Source organism: Hyla sarda, chromosome 1 (genome assembly GCF_029499605.1).
Source record: "Hyla sarda isolate aHylSar1 chromosome 1, aHylSar1.hap1, whole genome shotgun sequence".
Lineage (NCBI taxonomy): Eukaryota > Metazoa > Chordata > Amphibia > Anura > Hylidae > Hyla > Hyla sarda.
In genome coordinates, this window is record NC_079189.1 from 291,191,359 (window position 1) to 291,209,558 (window position 18,200).

Consider the following 18,200-nt stretch of genomic DNA (forward strand, 5'->3'; position numbering starts at 1 on the left):
AAGTTTACACTGTTCACTAAATAGGATCATTAAAATAATCATTTAATAGACTGGACATTTCTGTACATGGTGATGTCAAGTACATTGATTTATTTTTATTTTTATTCTTTTTTATGGAAAAAGAGGGGAATTTTATTTTTTATTGGAGGAGGGGCTTACTCACTTTTATAAAAAAAAAAACTTTTTACACTTTATTAACCTCTTCAGGACATAGGGCGTATGGATACGCCCTGCATCCCGAGTCCTTAAGGACCGAGGGCGTATCCATACGCCCGTGGGAATTCCGGCCCCCACCGCTAGCCGGTTGGGGACCGGAGCCGGATGCCTGCTGAAATCGTTCAGCAGGCATCCCGGCATATCGCCCAGGGGGGTCATTATGCCCCCCCATGTCGGCGATCGCCGCAGATCGCTGGACAATTCAGTCCAGCGATCTGCGGCGATTCCGGGTCAATCGGGTCTCCAGTGACCCGATGACCCGGAATTACTGGCTGTTCGGGGCCGTCTCTGACGGCCCCGAACAGCCAGAGCCTGCAGGGGTGAGGTGGCACTGGTGCCACCTCACGATCGCCCTGATTCGTCGGCCGGATTACCGGCCGACCAATCAGGGCGCCTGCTGCGGGTGTCACTCCCGCACCCGCTCCGCCCCTCTTCCGGAGGACGTGAGCGGGTGCGGGATGTGCACCCCGGGTGCTGGGGACCCCGATCCCCGGCGCCCCTGTTGGGATCGGGGCCCCAGGAGCAGCTGCGGCGGCGGAGACGACGAGGGACTGACCTGTGCGGCGAGGATCGTTGGAGGTGAGTGACAGCCTCCTGCTGTTGCTTAGCAACAGCTCCCAGCATGCAAAAAGGGCATGCTGGGAGCTGTAGTTATGCAACAGCAGGAGGCAGACCACCACAACTCCCAGCATTCCCTTATGGGCATGCTGGGACTTATGGTTTTGCAACAGCTGGAGGCACATTCTTTCTATGGAAAAGTGTACCTTCAGCTGTTGTCTAACTACAACTCCCAGCTTGCACAAACAGCTAAAGTGCATGCTGGGAGTTGTAGTGGTGCATCTGCTGGTTGCATAACTACAACTCCCAGCATGCCCGTTGGCTGTCGGTGACTGCTGAGAGTTGTAGTTTTGCAACAGCTGAAGGCACACTGGTTGTGAAACTCAGTTTTTTTTTACCTAACTCAGTGTTTCACGACCGGTGTGCCTCCAGCTGTTGCAAACTACAACTCTCAGCAGTCACCGTACACCATGCACCGTACATGCTGGGAGTTGTAGTTTTGCAACAGCTGGAGGCACACTGGTTGTGAAACACTGAGTTAGGTCACAAACTCAGTGATACATAACCAGTGTGCCTACAGTTGTTGCAAAACTGCAACTCTCAGCAGTCACCGACAGCCAACGGGCATGCTGGGAGTTGTAGTTTTACAACAGCTGGATGTCCCCCCCAATGTGAACGTACAGGGTACACTCACATGGGCGGAGGATTACAGTAAGTATCTGGCTGCAAATTTGAGCTGCCACAAACTTTCTGCTGCAGCTCAAATTGCCAGCGAGAAACTACTGTGAACCCCCCGCCCGTGTGACTGTACCCTAAAAACACTACACTACACTAACACAAAAAATAAAATAAAAAGTAAAAAACACTACATATACACATACCCCTACACAGCCCCCCTCCCCTCCCCAATAAAAATGAAAAACGTCTGGTACTCCACTGTTTCCAAAACGGAGCCTCCAGCTGTTGCAAAACAACAACTCCCAGTATTGTCGGACAGCCGTTGACTGTCCAGGCATGCTGGGAGTTTTGCAACAGCTGGAGGCACCCTGTTTGGGAATCACTGGCGTAGAATACCCCTATGTCCACCCCTATGCAATCCCTAATTTAGGCCTCAAATGCGCATGGCGCTCTCACTTTGGAGCCCTGTCGTATTTCAAGGCAACAGTTTAGGGCCACATATGGGGTATCGCCGTACTCGGGAGAAATTGTGTTACAAATTTGGGGGGGTATTTTCTGCTTTTACCCTTTTTAAAAATGTTAAATTTTTGGGAAAACAAGCATTTTAGGTAAAAAAATTTTTTTTTTTTTACATATGCAAAAGTCGTGAAACACCTGTGGGGTATAAAGGTTCACTTAACCCCTTGTTACGTTCCCCGAGGGGTCTAGTTTCCAAAATGGTATGCCATGTGGGGTTTTTTTGCTGTCCTGGCACCATAGGGGCTTCCTAAATGCGGCATGCCCCCAGAGAAAAATTTGCGTTCAAAAAGCCAAATGTGACTCCTTCTCTTCTGAGACCTGTAGTGCGCCAGCAGAGCACTTTTCACCCCCATATGGGGTGTTTTCTGAATCGGGAGAAATTGGGCTTCAAATTTTTAGGGGTATTTTCTGCTATTACCCTTTTTAAAAATAAAAATTTTTTGGGAAAACAAGCATTTTAGGTAAAATTTTTTTTTTTTTTTTTACATTTGCAAAAGTCGTGAAACACCTGTGGGGTATTAAGGTTCACTTTATCCCATGTTACATTCCCCGAGGGGTCTAGTTTCCAAAATGGTATGCCATGTGGGTATTTTTTGCTGTTCTGGCACCATAAGGGCTTCCTAAAGGTAACATGCCCCCCAAAAACCATTTCAGAAAAACGTACTCTCCAAAATCCCCTTGTCGCTCCTTCCCTTCTGAGCCCTCTACTGCGCCCGCCGAACAATTAACATAGACATATGAGGTATGTGCTTACTCGAGAGAAATTGGGCTACAAAAACAAGTAAAAATTTTGTCCTTTTACCCCTTGTAAAAATTCAAAAATTGGGTCTACAAGAACATGTGAGTGTAAAAAATGAAGATTGTGAATTTTCTCCTTCACTTTGCTGCTATTCGTGTGAAACACCTAAAGGGTTAAAACGCTGACTGAATGTCATTTTGAATACTTTGGGGGGTGTAGTTTTTATAATGGGGTCATTTATGGGGTATTTCTAATATGAAGACCCTTCAAATCCACTTCAAACCTGAACTGGTCCCTGAAAAATACTGAGTTTGAAAATTTTGTGAAAAATCGGAAAATTGCTGCTGACCGTTGAAGCCCTCTGGTGTCTTCCAAAAGTAAAAACGCGTCAATTTTATGATGCAAACATAAAGTAGACATATTGTATATGTGAACCAAAAAAAAATGTATTCGTAATATCCATTTTCCTTACAAGCAGAGAGCTTCAAAGTTAGAAAAATGCTAAATTTTCAAATTTTTCATCAAATTTACGGATTTTTCACCAAGAAAGGAGGCAAGTATCGACAAAAATTTACCACTATGTTAAAGTAGAATATGTCACGAAAAAACAATCTCGGAATCAGAATGATAACTAAAAGCATCCCAGAGTTATTAATGTTTAAAGTGACAGTGGTCAGATGTGCAAAAAACGCTCCGGTCCTTAAGGCCAAAATGGGCTCCGTCCTGAAGGGGTTAATCCCCAGAGGGAACTATATATTGCAATCTTTAGACTGATCAGTGTTATCTGTGATCTGCCGTCGAGTAGACCAGAGTAGAAGATCTAATAATGGCAGCAGGAGGCAGATAAGGAGACCCCTGGCCACCATGTTAGCTGATCCCCGTGGCTGTGCCGCGTGCGATCAGGTCTGGCACTGAAACCGCCGCATAGCAGCAGATGTTGTGATCAATACTGATCACGGCATCTGAGGGGTTAATGATGGACATCAGCGTGTCCACGCTGATGTCCGCCATTACCAGCAGTTGCCTGGCTGCTGATAGCACCCGGGACCCGCAGTCAACGATGCAAGCACAGCTCCTGCACTCGCTTCATAGCCGCTGTGGGACACAGGACATACAGGTATGTCCTGGTGCAAGAAGAAAAAGTGGTACCATAATAACCTACAGATTACAGTGCAAAAATGAGCCCTCATATATGAAAGTTATAGGTGGTCAAAATAGGGCAAGTTTAAACATACTTATTTTGTAAAAAAATAAAAAAGTTTACGTTTTTTTTAAAAGCAGTACAAACAGAAAAGCATGTAAACATGGATATTATTTTAATCGTATTGATCCACAGAATAAAGAAAACATGTCACTTTTACAATGTGAAGACAAAACCCTCCAAAATTTGCGAAATTGCAGTTTCCTTTTCAATGTCCCCAAACAAATAATATTTTGTTTTGCCATGGATTTTATGGTAAAAGTTTGAGTGATTTAATTACAAAGTAAAATTGGTCATGCAAAAAACAAGCCCTCATATGGATCTGTGGATGAAAATATAAAACAGCCATGGTTCTAAGAAGCGAGGAGGAAAAAACTAAAATGCTAAAATAAAATTGGCTGTGTCCTCAAGGCCAAAATGGGCTGTGTTAGCTGCTCAGCGTCTGGAACAAACTGTTCCGAATACTGGAGCTGTCGCCGGGAGCTTGTGATGTCATAGCCCCTCCCCCTCATAATGGCATGCCCGCCCCCTCAATGCAAGTCTATGGGAGCCATCACGCCCCCTCCCATAGACTTGCACTGAGGTGGCAGGGCGTGACATCATGAGGAGGCGGGTCTATGACGTCACGAGCTCCCGGTGCCGGCTCCAGCGTTTGTAACAGTTTGTTCCAAACGCTGAGCAGCAGAGTACCCCTTTAAGGGGTTCATAACATGAACAGATGAAAACTGGGCTCCATAAAACAGTAAGTTTGTATTTTGTGAATGTTCTTGTGGACTGAGTGAAAACTATATAGATGTTTGTGACTACAGTAGATAGTAAAAAATCTTTACTAAATACATTTCCCTTAAAACATGGTTTAAATTATATGTATTTTTCTGTTCATACACCTTTAAAATACATTCAAATATTTGTTGAACCCCTGTAATTGCCAGTCATGAAAAATTACTACACAACATAAATCATCAATATTGTTTTCTATAAAAGAAATATTTTCAGCAAAGCCAAATTATTTAAATAAATAATCATTTACTACTTCATCTCTTTTTAATCTATTTATATGTAAGTAAGCAATACATTTACATTATAATGTGTTAGAGAAATAAATGACAGTGTTTTATTGCAATAATGTATTGACATTACTGCTTTACACACTATTATGCTATTTTTGACGTTTCCCTTCTGAATCTATTTGATTTGTTTTATGACCTTTCTATGTTAGTGCGTACGGGTGCCTCTCCAATTGTACTGTTTTACTGTTTCATATGTTTGGCAAGACTAAAAGTATTGGCACCAAACACACATCCATTAGAGCCCAGGCTCACATCGAGGATTCTTCAGTAATATGAGTACAGCTCTCAGAAAACTCAAGATACTTACTTGTTGGACGTACGTAAACTTTCAGCCTGAGGCAAGGTTTATCCACCGAGTTTGGAGGGGTGGATGCTGAAAGATAAAATATATTTCAATACAAAACTTTACATATTATAAATACCATTTTTATGATTCATTTTAAGTAATCTTTTTAAACGTCCCTCAGTAAGCATGGTCATATATCACCAAAAGTACCAATCAACAAAGCAAATGTACAAATTGTATAAGATCAGATGGCACCAAAAAACATATCACATGAATGTATATGGCTGAAGGTACTCCAGAGCTGCAACTATCTACAGAGGTACTGCTACTGTCTGCTTTTTTGCCCTGCACCCAATTCATGGAGTGTGGTAGTGTATCTGCTATCCATTGAAGTAAATGAAAAGCAGAATCCACTGCATATTTCCTGCAGGATGAAGTCCCCAGCGTATGCGGTACGTATAAATGTACCCTAAACTACAGTTTGCTATGTTACAGTGAATCAAAGAGTTGAAAAAATGGACATACATATTACAAAATAATTTCTGTAAATAGTCCGATAAGTCTTGAATGGTCAAGTTAATGGTAAATGTAAGTAATAAAATTCATAAGCACAGTCCCTTACCTGTAATCTAATAGACAATAATAAAGCTGCTTTCTGTAACAAATGCATTTGTCAGATTTTTTTTTTTGTCTCTGCATCTTGGAATTTATAGCTTTTTAAATAATATTTAATCTATATAAGGTCTTGTTTTTGTGGGCAGAGGCAAAATCCCCTCTGACTGCACCCATAGGGAGAAGGAGCAAATTCCAGAACCCTAGGACATGTGGTTGGAGACTATTGCAGAGCTGTCACTAAGGCTAAGTTCACGCTGTCGTCTGCATCCCTCTCGTTCAGGGTCTGTTCAGCTTTTTTTCTTTTGCAGAATGGACCCTGAAACAGGTCCGAGTGCAACGGACACTGCCAGGTCCCAAAGGACCCCATTTACTAGAATGGGGCCCATTAGAGATCAAGTAGTTTACCCGAGTTTAGCGGAGAAAATGCATACACAATTTTTTTTACCTCTAAACTCGATGGAATTGCCAACGGATCTCTACATAAGAGAGCCAAACGGCAATGTAAAAGAGGCCTTGTCAGCCACAGGCTAATTTATCTCCTAGGATGCATCAGACAGTAGAAAATAAACTCAGCCACTCATTACCCAAGTAAGGCTGTGTTTACACAATGTAAAAGCAATAGCAAAATACTGATTTAAAATAGAAATAAAATACAGGCATATTATTATCTAATAGTGGGCATATTGAAAGTTGATTTTCAATACACTTTAATTCAGCAAATTATTAGATAAAAAAATATGCTGTATTTTATTCCTATTTTACGTAAATATTTCGCTATTGATTTTACACTGTGTGATCATAGCCCTAGGAAAGTTTCAAGTGCTCAGATGTGTAAGATGCACTAAATGGGACATTATTATTCTATGGGGGCATTAAAAGGAGCACAATTAGGGTATGTTCACATGGGCGGATTACCTGCAGAATTTTTGTAGCGTATTTGCTGCGGAAAATCTGTGGCAGATTTTGTCACCATTGACTTCAATAGGACTGAAGGAAAATCTGCAAATCTGCCTCTATTGCGGGTTTTCTGCTGACCCAATGAAGTCAAGGGTAGCAAAAGTCCGCAAATACGAGGTAGAAATTCCGCAGGTACTCTGCCCGTGTGAAGGTACCCTTAGTGATCAAAAAACACATAAATCCCTGAGTGGTCCTAGGGCAAAATTACTACATAAACACAAACCCTTTGGGGTGAACCACTCTCAGGGCACTAAATGCTCACTAGGGACCCCCTCTTAAAAAAGTTTTTAAAATTGTCCCATTATATTTGAAAATATCAAAAAGAGGATTAAAAACCCAGTCTGAACACTGCAGTATCTGAGAAAGTCTATGGGGGAGATATATCAAAACGTGTACAGAGGAAAATTTGCTGAGTTGCCCATAGCAACCAATCAGATCGCTTCTTTCATTTTGCAGAAGACTTGTTAAAAAGGAAAAAAAGAAAGATTGGTTGCTATGGGCAACTTTTCCTCTGGACAGGTTTTGATAAATCTCCCCCTATAAGATTACTGGCTTTGTCAAGGGTACAACCCTTTAGGCCTCTCACATTGATAAAGCCTGTGAAACTCCAGGAATGATTGATGCGACATTGATGCGACCAAGCGTTGAAAAGGCTTTCTATTAATATAGAGATCGATCTCAATCATCTTCAGCTAGAGGCTGCTAGAAAGACAGCCTCAGAAGTGCAAGTACCATATAAGTGCTGGTCAGAGCCAGGATAACGACCATATAACATACAGTTGATTGAACATATTTATTATACCCTTTTGATATGAGAAGGTGTGGTCTGACCCTCAAACCAAACCTAGTGACAGTAGGGAGCTCTGAATTGTACTCATACAGAGAATCCTTTCTAGAAGTTGCTGCTATAAAATAGAATAAAAAATCGAAATGTTTTAACAGCCAAAGGAAGACTGCTAAAGAACAACTTAGCTCCTTACAAGCTACTTTTTCAAACATAAATCCCCAGCACGCCACCTCCAATAGACTTGCATTGAGGGGCGTGGATGTGACACGATGCCCGCAGCCCGAACCCAGCGTTCGGAACAAAATGTTCCGAACGCTGGGGCAGTGGAAAAGTTGGAAATTGGAGAAGATGTCGCCGGTACTGTATTAGATTATATGATCTGCAGAATACCTAGGTAGAAATAGTATCTTTTATTACATGATTACTGTCAAGAAGTAATATTAGTTTCAGCATAGTGGTTTCTAGTCAGTAATTATATATTGGTGACTATGTATTTTCAGTAACAGTTACATGATACTATTGTTTAGTTCCTTTGTGTTGCCAATATTTGGTCCTGGTTTATTATTTGATCTTTGTTATGTTATTTTTGGATACATTGTTCTTGATTTACTGGGTTTTCTTCAGTAACAGTATGGAAATAAAATGATCCTAGTGTCAAAGACTCTAGTTATGCATGCTTGTGAGACAAATATTACTTTTTATTTGTACCATTTTGTGGTATGTTTATGTTTAGCATCTATATGAATGTCATTTTGTGAAAACAAGCAAACAACAATATCCGTTCTTAATTTAACATAAATACCGTATATTTATTGGGGTATACCACTAACCGGCCTATATCACGCACCCTCATTTTACTAAGGATATTTGGGTAAAAAAAGTTTTTTACCCAAATATCCTTGGTAAAATGAGGGTGCGTGTGTGTGCATGCGTATACCCCAATACACCCCCCAGGAAAGGCAGGGGGAGAGAGGCCGTCGCTGCCTGCTTCTCTCCCCCTGCCTTTCCTGGGGTCTAGAGCCCTGCTGCTGGCCCTTCTCTCCCCCTGGCTATCTGCGCCGCTGCCCGTTCTCTCCCCCTGACTATCGGTGCCGGTGCCCCATTGCCGGCACCGATAGCCAGGGGGAGAGAAGCGGTGCTTCAGGCCTCCGGTGTGCGCCCCTGCGTCGTTGCTATGCGCTGCACGGCGCGGCGCAAAGACGAGTGATGTCATTGCATCTCGCAGCGCATATCAACGACGCAGGGAACGCACACCGGAGGCCTGAAGCAGCGCGGACCCGACCCCGGCAACAGGTAATTATACAACCCGGGATGGGGGAGGCAACAAGGCAGCGGCGTCGGCAATGGGTGCCGCTGCCGCTTCTCTCCCCCTGGCTATCAGTGGCGGCAATGGGGTAGCGGCACCGATAGCCAGGGGGAGAGAATGGGCAGCGGCACCGCTAGCCAGGGGGAGAGAAGGGCCGGCAGCAGGGCTCTAGACCCCAGGACAGGCAGGGGCAGAGAAGCCGGCAGCGACGGCAGGTCTCTGCACCTTCAAAGCCGCTGCAGTTCATTGATTTAAAGCGCCCGCTTTAAATCATTGAACTGCAGCGGCTTATCGGCGTATAACACGCAGGTAGACTTTAGGCTAAAAAATTTAGCCTAAAAAGTGTGTGTTATACGCCGATAAATATGGTAGTTGACATAAAATGTATGTTATTATACTTATGGCGATATCAATTATGGGGGTTATTTTCTGTGCAGCATTGTATAGAATAACTTGTGGGACTGGGGTTTTCACCAGTCATACTTTTAGGCTACTATGTATTGTAGCCACTATCCTTAAACAATGGCAGAACTTACTTTATTCACTTAACATAATTGGACAATAAGGTGCCTAAATGAGCACAAGCCCTTAATACAGAATTACATCATGGGTTATACATGATTTGCCGAGTGATAAAAACCGCACATATGATATATTATAATAATTATATACAGTATGTACTAATGAAGTGTTTTCCATATAAGTCAAGTAACACCCATCTCAACATCCATCTGAGTACATCAAAGTACTTCTAACACTACAGTGTGATTGTACACTGTGCTGCACCTAGTTACATATTGTAGTTAGTACAGTTGAAAAAAAGACATATGTCCATCAACATCAACCATAGAATTGAAGGGAAGGGGTATGGTTGGATGAAGGGAAATGAATGTGACTTTATATTTCTGCATAAGCATTATTGTTATATTGTTCTAGGAATGTATCTAACCCTGCTTTGAAGCTCTCAGCTGTTCCTGATCTGAGCAGTTCCTGAGATAGACTGTGTCATAAATTCACAGTTCTTATGGAAAAGAAGGCTTGCCGCTCCTTGAGACTAAACCTTTTTTCTCCAGATGGAGGGAGTGCCCCTTGTCCTTTGAGGGTTTTAAAGGGGTACTCTGGTGGAATTTTTTTTTTTTTAATTTGTAAATCACTTCTACATAAAAATCTTAACCCTTATCAGCTGCTGTATACTACAGAGGAAGTTGAGTAGTTCTTTTCAGTCTGACCACAGTGCTCTCTGCTGATGCACCTGTCCATCTCAGGAAGTGTCCGGAGAAGGATAGGTTCCTGATACAGACAGAGGTGGCAGCAGAGAGCACTGTGGCCAGACAGAAAAGAACAACTCAACTTCCTCTGTAGTATACAGCAGCTGATAAGTACTGGAAGGAATAAGATTTTTTTAATAGAAGTCATTTACAAATATGCTTAACTTTCTGGAGCCAGTTGATATGAAAAAAATTGTTTTCCGCAGTAATGTAATTCTTCTAATCTTAACTCCTAGCTTAGTTGTGTCATGTCCCTTATTAGTTTAGTTGTGTATCTCGGTACCCTTTCCAGCTCCAGAAGGACCCTTTTATGAACTGACGCCCAAAACTGAACCGCATACCACAGCAAACCATACCAGTGCTTTATAAAGAGGTAGAATTATGCCCCTGTTCTTCGAGTCCATGCCCTTTTTTGATAAATGACAATTTCCTGCTGGCCTTAGACGCAGCAGCCTGACATTGTATGCTATTTGGTAGTCCATGATCTACAAGTACACTCAGATCCTTCTCTACCAGTGACTCTCCCAGTTTAACCCCCCTAAGGCTGCATTCACACCACATTTTTGCAATAAAGTTCCCTTATCAGGTTTTGATGAAAAACGGATTCCTCAAAACTGGACTAAACTGTTTCAAAATGTGTGTACAAATTTCAACCCATAAATGGCTAAAAAACGTATACGGTTTGAAAAATGATGTCCCATTGTATCAGTTATTTAAGAAAAAAACATATGTTTTTAACTTTTCATGAATAAATATTTACTTGTTTGATTGAAATTCCAAGAAAAAAACTGTGCAAACTGTGTCAAAAACCGTATGGTGGAAACTGGATGGAACCCTACGCACATATGGTTCTGTTCGGTTCCCATTGACTCCCATGTTAAAAAAAACAATGCGTAGGGTTTCAATACGGTTTTTCACCAGGACCAAAAACTACAAAATGACCCAAAAGGGGGGCTATGAGGCCAAAACAATACAATTAACCAAACCCCAAGGCCGTAGCCTGGGGTGCAAAACACCTCAAATTTCTCCCCCCTAAAACATAACTTTTAATAGTAAATATCTAAAAGGTACAATTCCAGAAAGTGATAATTAAAAATGCAATGTCACATGGGAGAATAATAGTTATTGGGGCAACATGGCTCCAGTGTACAGGGCTCTGCAGAAGCCCAAACTTCCCAATTGTGACACTAATAAAACACAAAATTGCCGCCTCTACATGTTTCGCCGTCACACGACGCTCTCAAGAGGCAATATGTGGTTGCCACATATTGCCTCTTGAGAACGCCGTGTGACGGCGAAACATGTAGAGGCGGCAATTTTGTGTTTTATTAGTGTCACAATTGGGAAGTTTGGGCTTCTGCAGAGCCCTGTACACTGGAGCCATGTTGCCCCAATAACTATTATTCTCCCATGTGACATTGCATTTTTAATTATCACTTTCTGGAATTGTACCTTTTAGATATATACTATTAAAAGTTATGTTTTAGGGGGGAGAAATTTGAGGTGTTTTGCACCCCAGGCTACGGCCTTGGGGTTTGGTTAATTGTTTCACCAGGACCAAAAACCGTGGTAGCCTATGGTTTTGGGTATGGGAAAAAAATGGACAAAACCGTACAAGACGCAAAATGGATGCAACCGGATGCATTGTTTGGAATACGGTTTTCAATGGAGAGTCAATTCATACGTTTTTAATACGGTTCCATACGGTTTTCAAATTGAAAACATATATGGGAACTGTATTGCAAAAACGTGGTGTGAATGCACCCTAAGACATATGATGCATGCAGGTTTTTTATACCCAGATGCATAACATTTATCCACACCTCATTTGCCAAGTGGATATTCAGACTTTTGTACCCCACCTGGAGACTTGGTGTCGGATCTCCACCCTACAGGTGAATAACCAAGGCACTCGAGTGTTAGTAATGCAATTAGTGAACTTATGACAGAATGGATACAGACCTCCTGGCAGATATGGGTTTATGAAAGAGCCTGCAGAGCAGATGGGCCTATTAGGGCTTTACTATGGGAACCAGACATGCTCCATTCCTGACAATAGATGTGAAAGAAGAAATCCAGAACTAGGGTGCAGCTTTCTTCCCACACACACAGTAGCCTTAAGCCCAGCAGTGAACAGGTTCCTTAAAAAACATGAAATGGTTCTGTTTTCCTTCAGCAAAAGGCCTAACTTCTCAGCACTAAGTACATTTCTCCCTGTGTGTGTTCCATACAGGCCAGTGTAATTAGCAAGCTCGTCTGTCCCTTGTGATTCTGCAGCAATCAAAGTACTTAAGTAGCTGCTGCGCTAATAACAAATTAGTATTCAAGTGTCTAATTTACACAAATTTCACCTTGTCATTGCTTTGTAATTAGTGACAATTATGGTAAAGCGTAAGCAAGTGGGGCTAGCTCTCTATAAAAGCTGCCCCTATGGACGTGTTTCCAGAAAAGTTCACAGCTTGGAGAGGGATAATAAATCTTTTTAGGTGGTTTAAAAGAAGGGTCAAACTTCACATGTAATTAATCTAGTGTGCATATATTAATCATGACCTATAGTCATGTGACTGAGCTCAATCAACCCAGCTATAGGTACAGCATCTGGAGTTATTATGTTGTGTATATTAAAATAATGTTACACATAATTTATTCAGTTTTTTTCTGCTACAACAGATACACATAATAAACAGATAATATTAGCAAAAAATATAAAAAACAGTTACTACAGCTTAAATTTTTTTGAATAGATATTGGCAATTTCTCTAAGAACTGAGGACATACAGTAAGCACAATGAAGATCATAATGGGAGATAAAAAATCATGCTCCTACTGGTCCACTCCTTTTGTTTATAATAGCAGAATAAGAAAAAACTCATAGTGACAAATATTCCTGACACATGGAATTGAAAGGCTGCCCTTTAAAGGGGTACTATTTTCCAAATCAATCGGTGACAGAAAGTTTAGCAGATTTGTAAATTACTTCTATTTAAAAAATCATAATCCTTCCTGTACTTATCAGCTGCTGTATACTACAGAGGAAGTTATATAGTTCTTTCAAGTCTGACTACAGTGCTCTCAACTGACACCTCTGTCCATGTTAGGAACTGTCCAGAGTAGAAGCAAATCCCCATAGCAAACCTCTCCTGCTCTGGACAGTTCCTAAAAAGAACAGAGGTTTCAGCAGAGAGCACTGTGGTCAGACAGAAAACAACTCAACTTCCTCTGTAGCACACAGCAGCTGATAAGTACTGAAAGGATTGAGATTTTTATATAGAAGTAATTTACAAATCTGTTTAATTTTCTAGCACCAGTCGATTTGAAAAAAAAAATAGATTTCCAACGGAGTACCCCTTTATTAAATGATGACTATTATGATAAACTACCCCGATATTATTGCACTGATATAGTTTAAGATAATTAAAAATGACCCTCTATTAACCCCTTAAATGAGTACTCCAGCGCAAAATAACTTATCCCCTATCCAAAGGATAGGGGATAAGTTATAGATTGCGGGGGGTCCGAGCGCTGGGGCCCCCCGGGATCTCCTGGACGGGGCCACGGCAGTCTGCAGGAAGTGAAGTTTTGTCCCCAGCAGAAAGCCGCGGCAGACACTCCCCTTACATGTATATCTATGGGGTACATGGAGGGGGCGTGTCGGCCACCGCGTCATGCATGGACGGAACGCCCCCTTTCCTGTATATTGCCGCGGCCCTGTACCGGAGATCGCGGGGGGCCCCATTGCTCGGATAGGGGATAAGTTATTTTGCACTATAGATGTCCTTTAAGGACCAAAGCTTTCATATTTTCCACCTCATCTTCTAAAAATCTTTTCTGCATCTACAGACCCATATGAGGGCTTGTTTTTTGTGCCACCACTTGTACTTTGTAATGACATCAATCATTTCACCCCAAAATTTACGGCAAAAACCAGAAAAAAAATTTTGTGGGGCAAAATTGGAAAAAGAAAACCATGCCATTTTTTTACTTTTGTTGGCTTCTGATTCTATGCAGAACACAAGGATATCTAATTCATATAGGTTTTATTTTACTTAACTACTTAAAAAAATTATAACTACATGCACCAAAATTTGTATGTGTAAAATTGTCATCTTCTGACCCCTATGCCTTTTTTATTTTTCCATATACAGGGCTCATTTTCTGCGCCGTGATCTGAAGTTTTTATCGATACCCTTTTTGTTTTGATGGGACTTTTTGATCGCTTTTTATACTTTTTTTTAGGGTATACAAAGTGACCAAAAATAAGCAATTTTGGACTTTGGTATTTTTTTACGTGTACGCCATTGACTGTGCGGATTAATTAACATTATATTTTTTATAGTTAGGACATTTATAGTGATACCACATATGTTTATTTAGGGGGGTGATTTAAACTTTTTTTTACTGAATTGAAATCACATTAATTAACTTTTTTTTATTTCCTCTTTTTTTTTACACATAGGAGACTATGACATGCAATTCTTTGATTGCATACACTGATGAATGCTATGCCATAGCATAGCATTGATCAGTGTTATCGGTGCTCTGCTGCTCCAGCAATAGAACACGGATCGGACAGCGGGGAGAAAGGTAAGGAGCTTCCCGCTGTACTCTCAGCTGTTCAGGATGCCCCGATTTCACCACGGCGATCCCGAATCACCCGCTGAGCTAACCAGCAACTGTTTTCTGTTTTGCAACCGGGACCTGCCGGGTATGAAGCGCGCTTCACATAACGAGTTTTGCAACCGGGACCTGCCAGGTATGAAGCGCGCTTCACAGCTCCTGAGCGCGCTTCACATAACGAGAGTCGGCCACGGACGTAAATATGCATCTGTGATCATTAAGGGTTTGAAATTTCAAGAAAAACTTGGAGACCTTATCATCCAAAAAAGCCCTTTTGCTTTACTTAACTGAGTTAAAAAGAAAATTTTTGGGTGATATTGTCACCAAGTTTTTTTATTTAAAATGTAATAAAAGGTAATTTGAATGATCTTTAAATATATCAGTGGAATATTTTTGTCTGTATATAGATGACTTACAGCATGTATACTGTATGAGATATCAGTGCAATACAAAAGCCACTTATAAAAACTATGCTGCAGATAGCTACATATATGACCAGAGTCATATTTAGCGTTAGACAATGGAGACCTGCCCAGTACCTAAAGTGAAGGGGGGCACCAAAACAGTCTCCTCCCTTTCATGCCACCCACTGGACATGCTTCAAAAATTAGCTTCTTTCTCAGTGGAAAAGAAAGGCGTAATAAAGATAATGGATCCTAAAGCAACTTTGTGCATGTATATGACTGCGTGCATTTGACTGTATGCATTTATAGGTAAATGACTGAGCATGTATAAGCATGTATAAAAAAATATATATATATATTGTGATGATTTTACTCTAGGGTTAGCTCTGGAATCGTCCTTTGTCACAGCCAAAAGGACACTTTTTTACTTCATTCAGCAGGCAAATAACAATTTCCTCATGCAAGACTGGCTCCTCGCCAGCTTTATTAGGTGGGTTGCAGGATAAACAAAAACATAACACAGGATTCAAAATAAAAACCAAGGCCGTCCAGCCACTAACTGTACAATACAGCATGCCCTGACTATCAACTGGAGGGCTTTTCCCTGCCAGTTGAAACATGAGTCCAGCAACCTTTACTCACTGTTCACACACAGTGTTTCTTCTTATACCCTTGTCTTTCTCATACAGGAGAACCTCGGTGGCCCAATACAGGAGTAGCACCCCTGTACCCGAGCTGCCCTGTCCAGCAGACTCCATACAGTGACCCCTGGTCCTTAAATGCCTATGTTATACCATATAATGTACATAAAATGTGTTATAGCTTTAAGACCTGTTGTCATGTGATTGTAACCCAGTGAGGTATCAGAGACCATGTGACCTAAGGGTGACCTATGGGACCCCTCCTAGTCTCCCCCATATAAGCCCTGGGTGGAGCTAGCTCTTTCTCTTATGCTTTTATATGCTGAGTTGCAGTTAGGTCAAGTCCTAGGTGTGTGTGTCTGGAGTCCATTGGAGGCCTAAAGTCAGTCAAGTATTTCTGTAGGACTTTCACAATCTATGAATTAAACAGCTAAGAAAGGTGTTTTTTATTCACATAATCGAAACCTCTGCTGTATCTTTTTCAATACTGGGAAGACAACATGAGAGGACCCACCATGTGTGTTTCACTCAATAAGTTTGGTAGCTTAACACTGTCTTTTACAAAAATGGTTGGTACAGCGTCTACAATGCCCACTAAAGTGCTGGTAGGGGAGCAGTTAAAGAAAACTGTTCCACCAATAGAAACAAAAACCCATGCTTGCCCTCAGTTGGTATTATATGTCTTTATTGTTTTTGGTATTATATGTCTTTATATGTCTTCATGATTTTGCTATTGGCAAAGCCAGGCAGTTTTTGTTTTTACAGTTTCTATTTTCCCCCCCCCCGACAGTATTGATACAGTATGCATGTGTTGTGAGGCAATGTAATTGTAGGGTGTGGACAAGAACTCTAAATATAATCTCAGGATAGCAATGTTTTTTTTTGTAGAGAAAAAGGGGGAGATTTATCAAAACATGTGCAGAACAAAAGTCGTGCACTTGCTGATAAAAAAAAATCAGCTTGCTTAGTTAATATTTAAAAAGGATTAAAAAAAAAAGCTATCTGATTGTCTGCTATGGGCATTACTTTTGCTCTGCACAGGATTTGATAAATATCCCCCAAATTGTTATCTTACATGTGAAATAACAAACTGTGTTTTCTTACCTGTCATTTTTGGTAAATTATTAATGGGGTAGAAATTTAGGACCTTTGTGGTCAGTGAATTTTGTGCCATAGCCTGAAGTCTGCAATTCCAAGCAAATGGCATGGACAACTGTCAAAGGCATTGTGTGCCTAAATGAATACTGCTGTCCATAGTGTTAAAACCCCTGAGAAACTCAAGTTTAAAGTATCGGCTGAGCCACTGAATAGTTCTAATCAAACACCTTCTGACTATCACCTTTTTGGTCCACACAGGTAACTGAAGAAGCAGTGCATGCCTGGCTTGCTGCTCAGTCAAAAACCCTTTTTTTGGAGGGCATAAACAAGCTTACATAACAATGGAAGGAGTGCATGGAAAAGCAAGAAGATGAAATATATTATTATAAGTTTTATATTTTACCAAAATACTGTTTATAGTTGTATTGCTGATAATTATTGACTGCCATCTGAAGTACTGGCTTAGTTGGTCTCCACTGCACATGCAAGCATGAGTGTGTGTGTGTACTGTTGCAGGGCAACAGGACAGCAACAGTTCTGAGAGGAAACTAGGAAGCAATCAAACCATGGGCAAGAAGAACTCTACAGGGAAGAAATTTACCATACTAAAACAGCATATTTGTACTTTTGTACATTTTATATGTACCATATTTATCGGCGTATAACACGCACTTTTTAGGCTAAAATTTTTAGCCTAAAGTCTATGTGCGTGTTATACGCCGATACACCCCCAGGAAAGGCAGGGGGAGAGAGGCCGTCGCTGCCCGCTTCTCTCCCCCTGCCTGTCCTGGGGTCTAGAGCCCTGCTGCCGGCCCTTCTCTCCCCCTGGCAATCGGCGCCGCTGCCCGTTCTGTCCCCCTGACTATCGAAGCCGGCTGCAGCGCATAGCAACGACGCAGGGGACGCACTCCGGAGGCCTGCAGCAGCGCGGACCCGACCCTGGCAACAGGTAATTATGCCACCGGGGATGGGGGGAGGCAACGGGGCAGCGGTGCCGGCAATGGGTGCCGCTGCCCCTTCTCTCCCCCTGGCTGTCGGCGCCGCTTCTCTCCCCCTGGCTATCGGTGCCAGCAATGGGGCGCCGGCACCGATAGTCAGGGGGACAGAACGGGCAGCGGCGCCGATAGCCAGGGGGAGAGAAGGGCCGGCAGCAGATCTCTAGACCCCAGGAAAGGCAGGGGAGAGAAGCGGGCAGCGACGGCCTCTCTCCCCCTGCCTTTCCTGGGGGTGTATCGGGGTA

The 18,200-nt window shown here is 42.0% G+C and overlaps 1 protein-coding gene across 1 annotated transcript in view; it reads right to left on the bottom strand.

Annotated features, from left to right (window-relative positions):
- Positions 1 to 18,200, bottom strand: part of EFNA2 (ephrin A2) — a 343,212-nt gene that overhangs the window by 28,524 nt on the left and 296,488 nt on the right. The window contains exon 3 of the mRNA XM_056517108.1: positions 5,289 to 5,354. Within this exon, the coding sequence (XP_056373083.1) occupies positions 5,289 to 5,354 (66 nt within the window). The remainder of the gene's footprint in view (positions 1 to 5,288; positions 5,355 to 18,200) is intronic.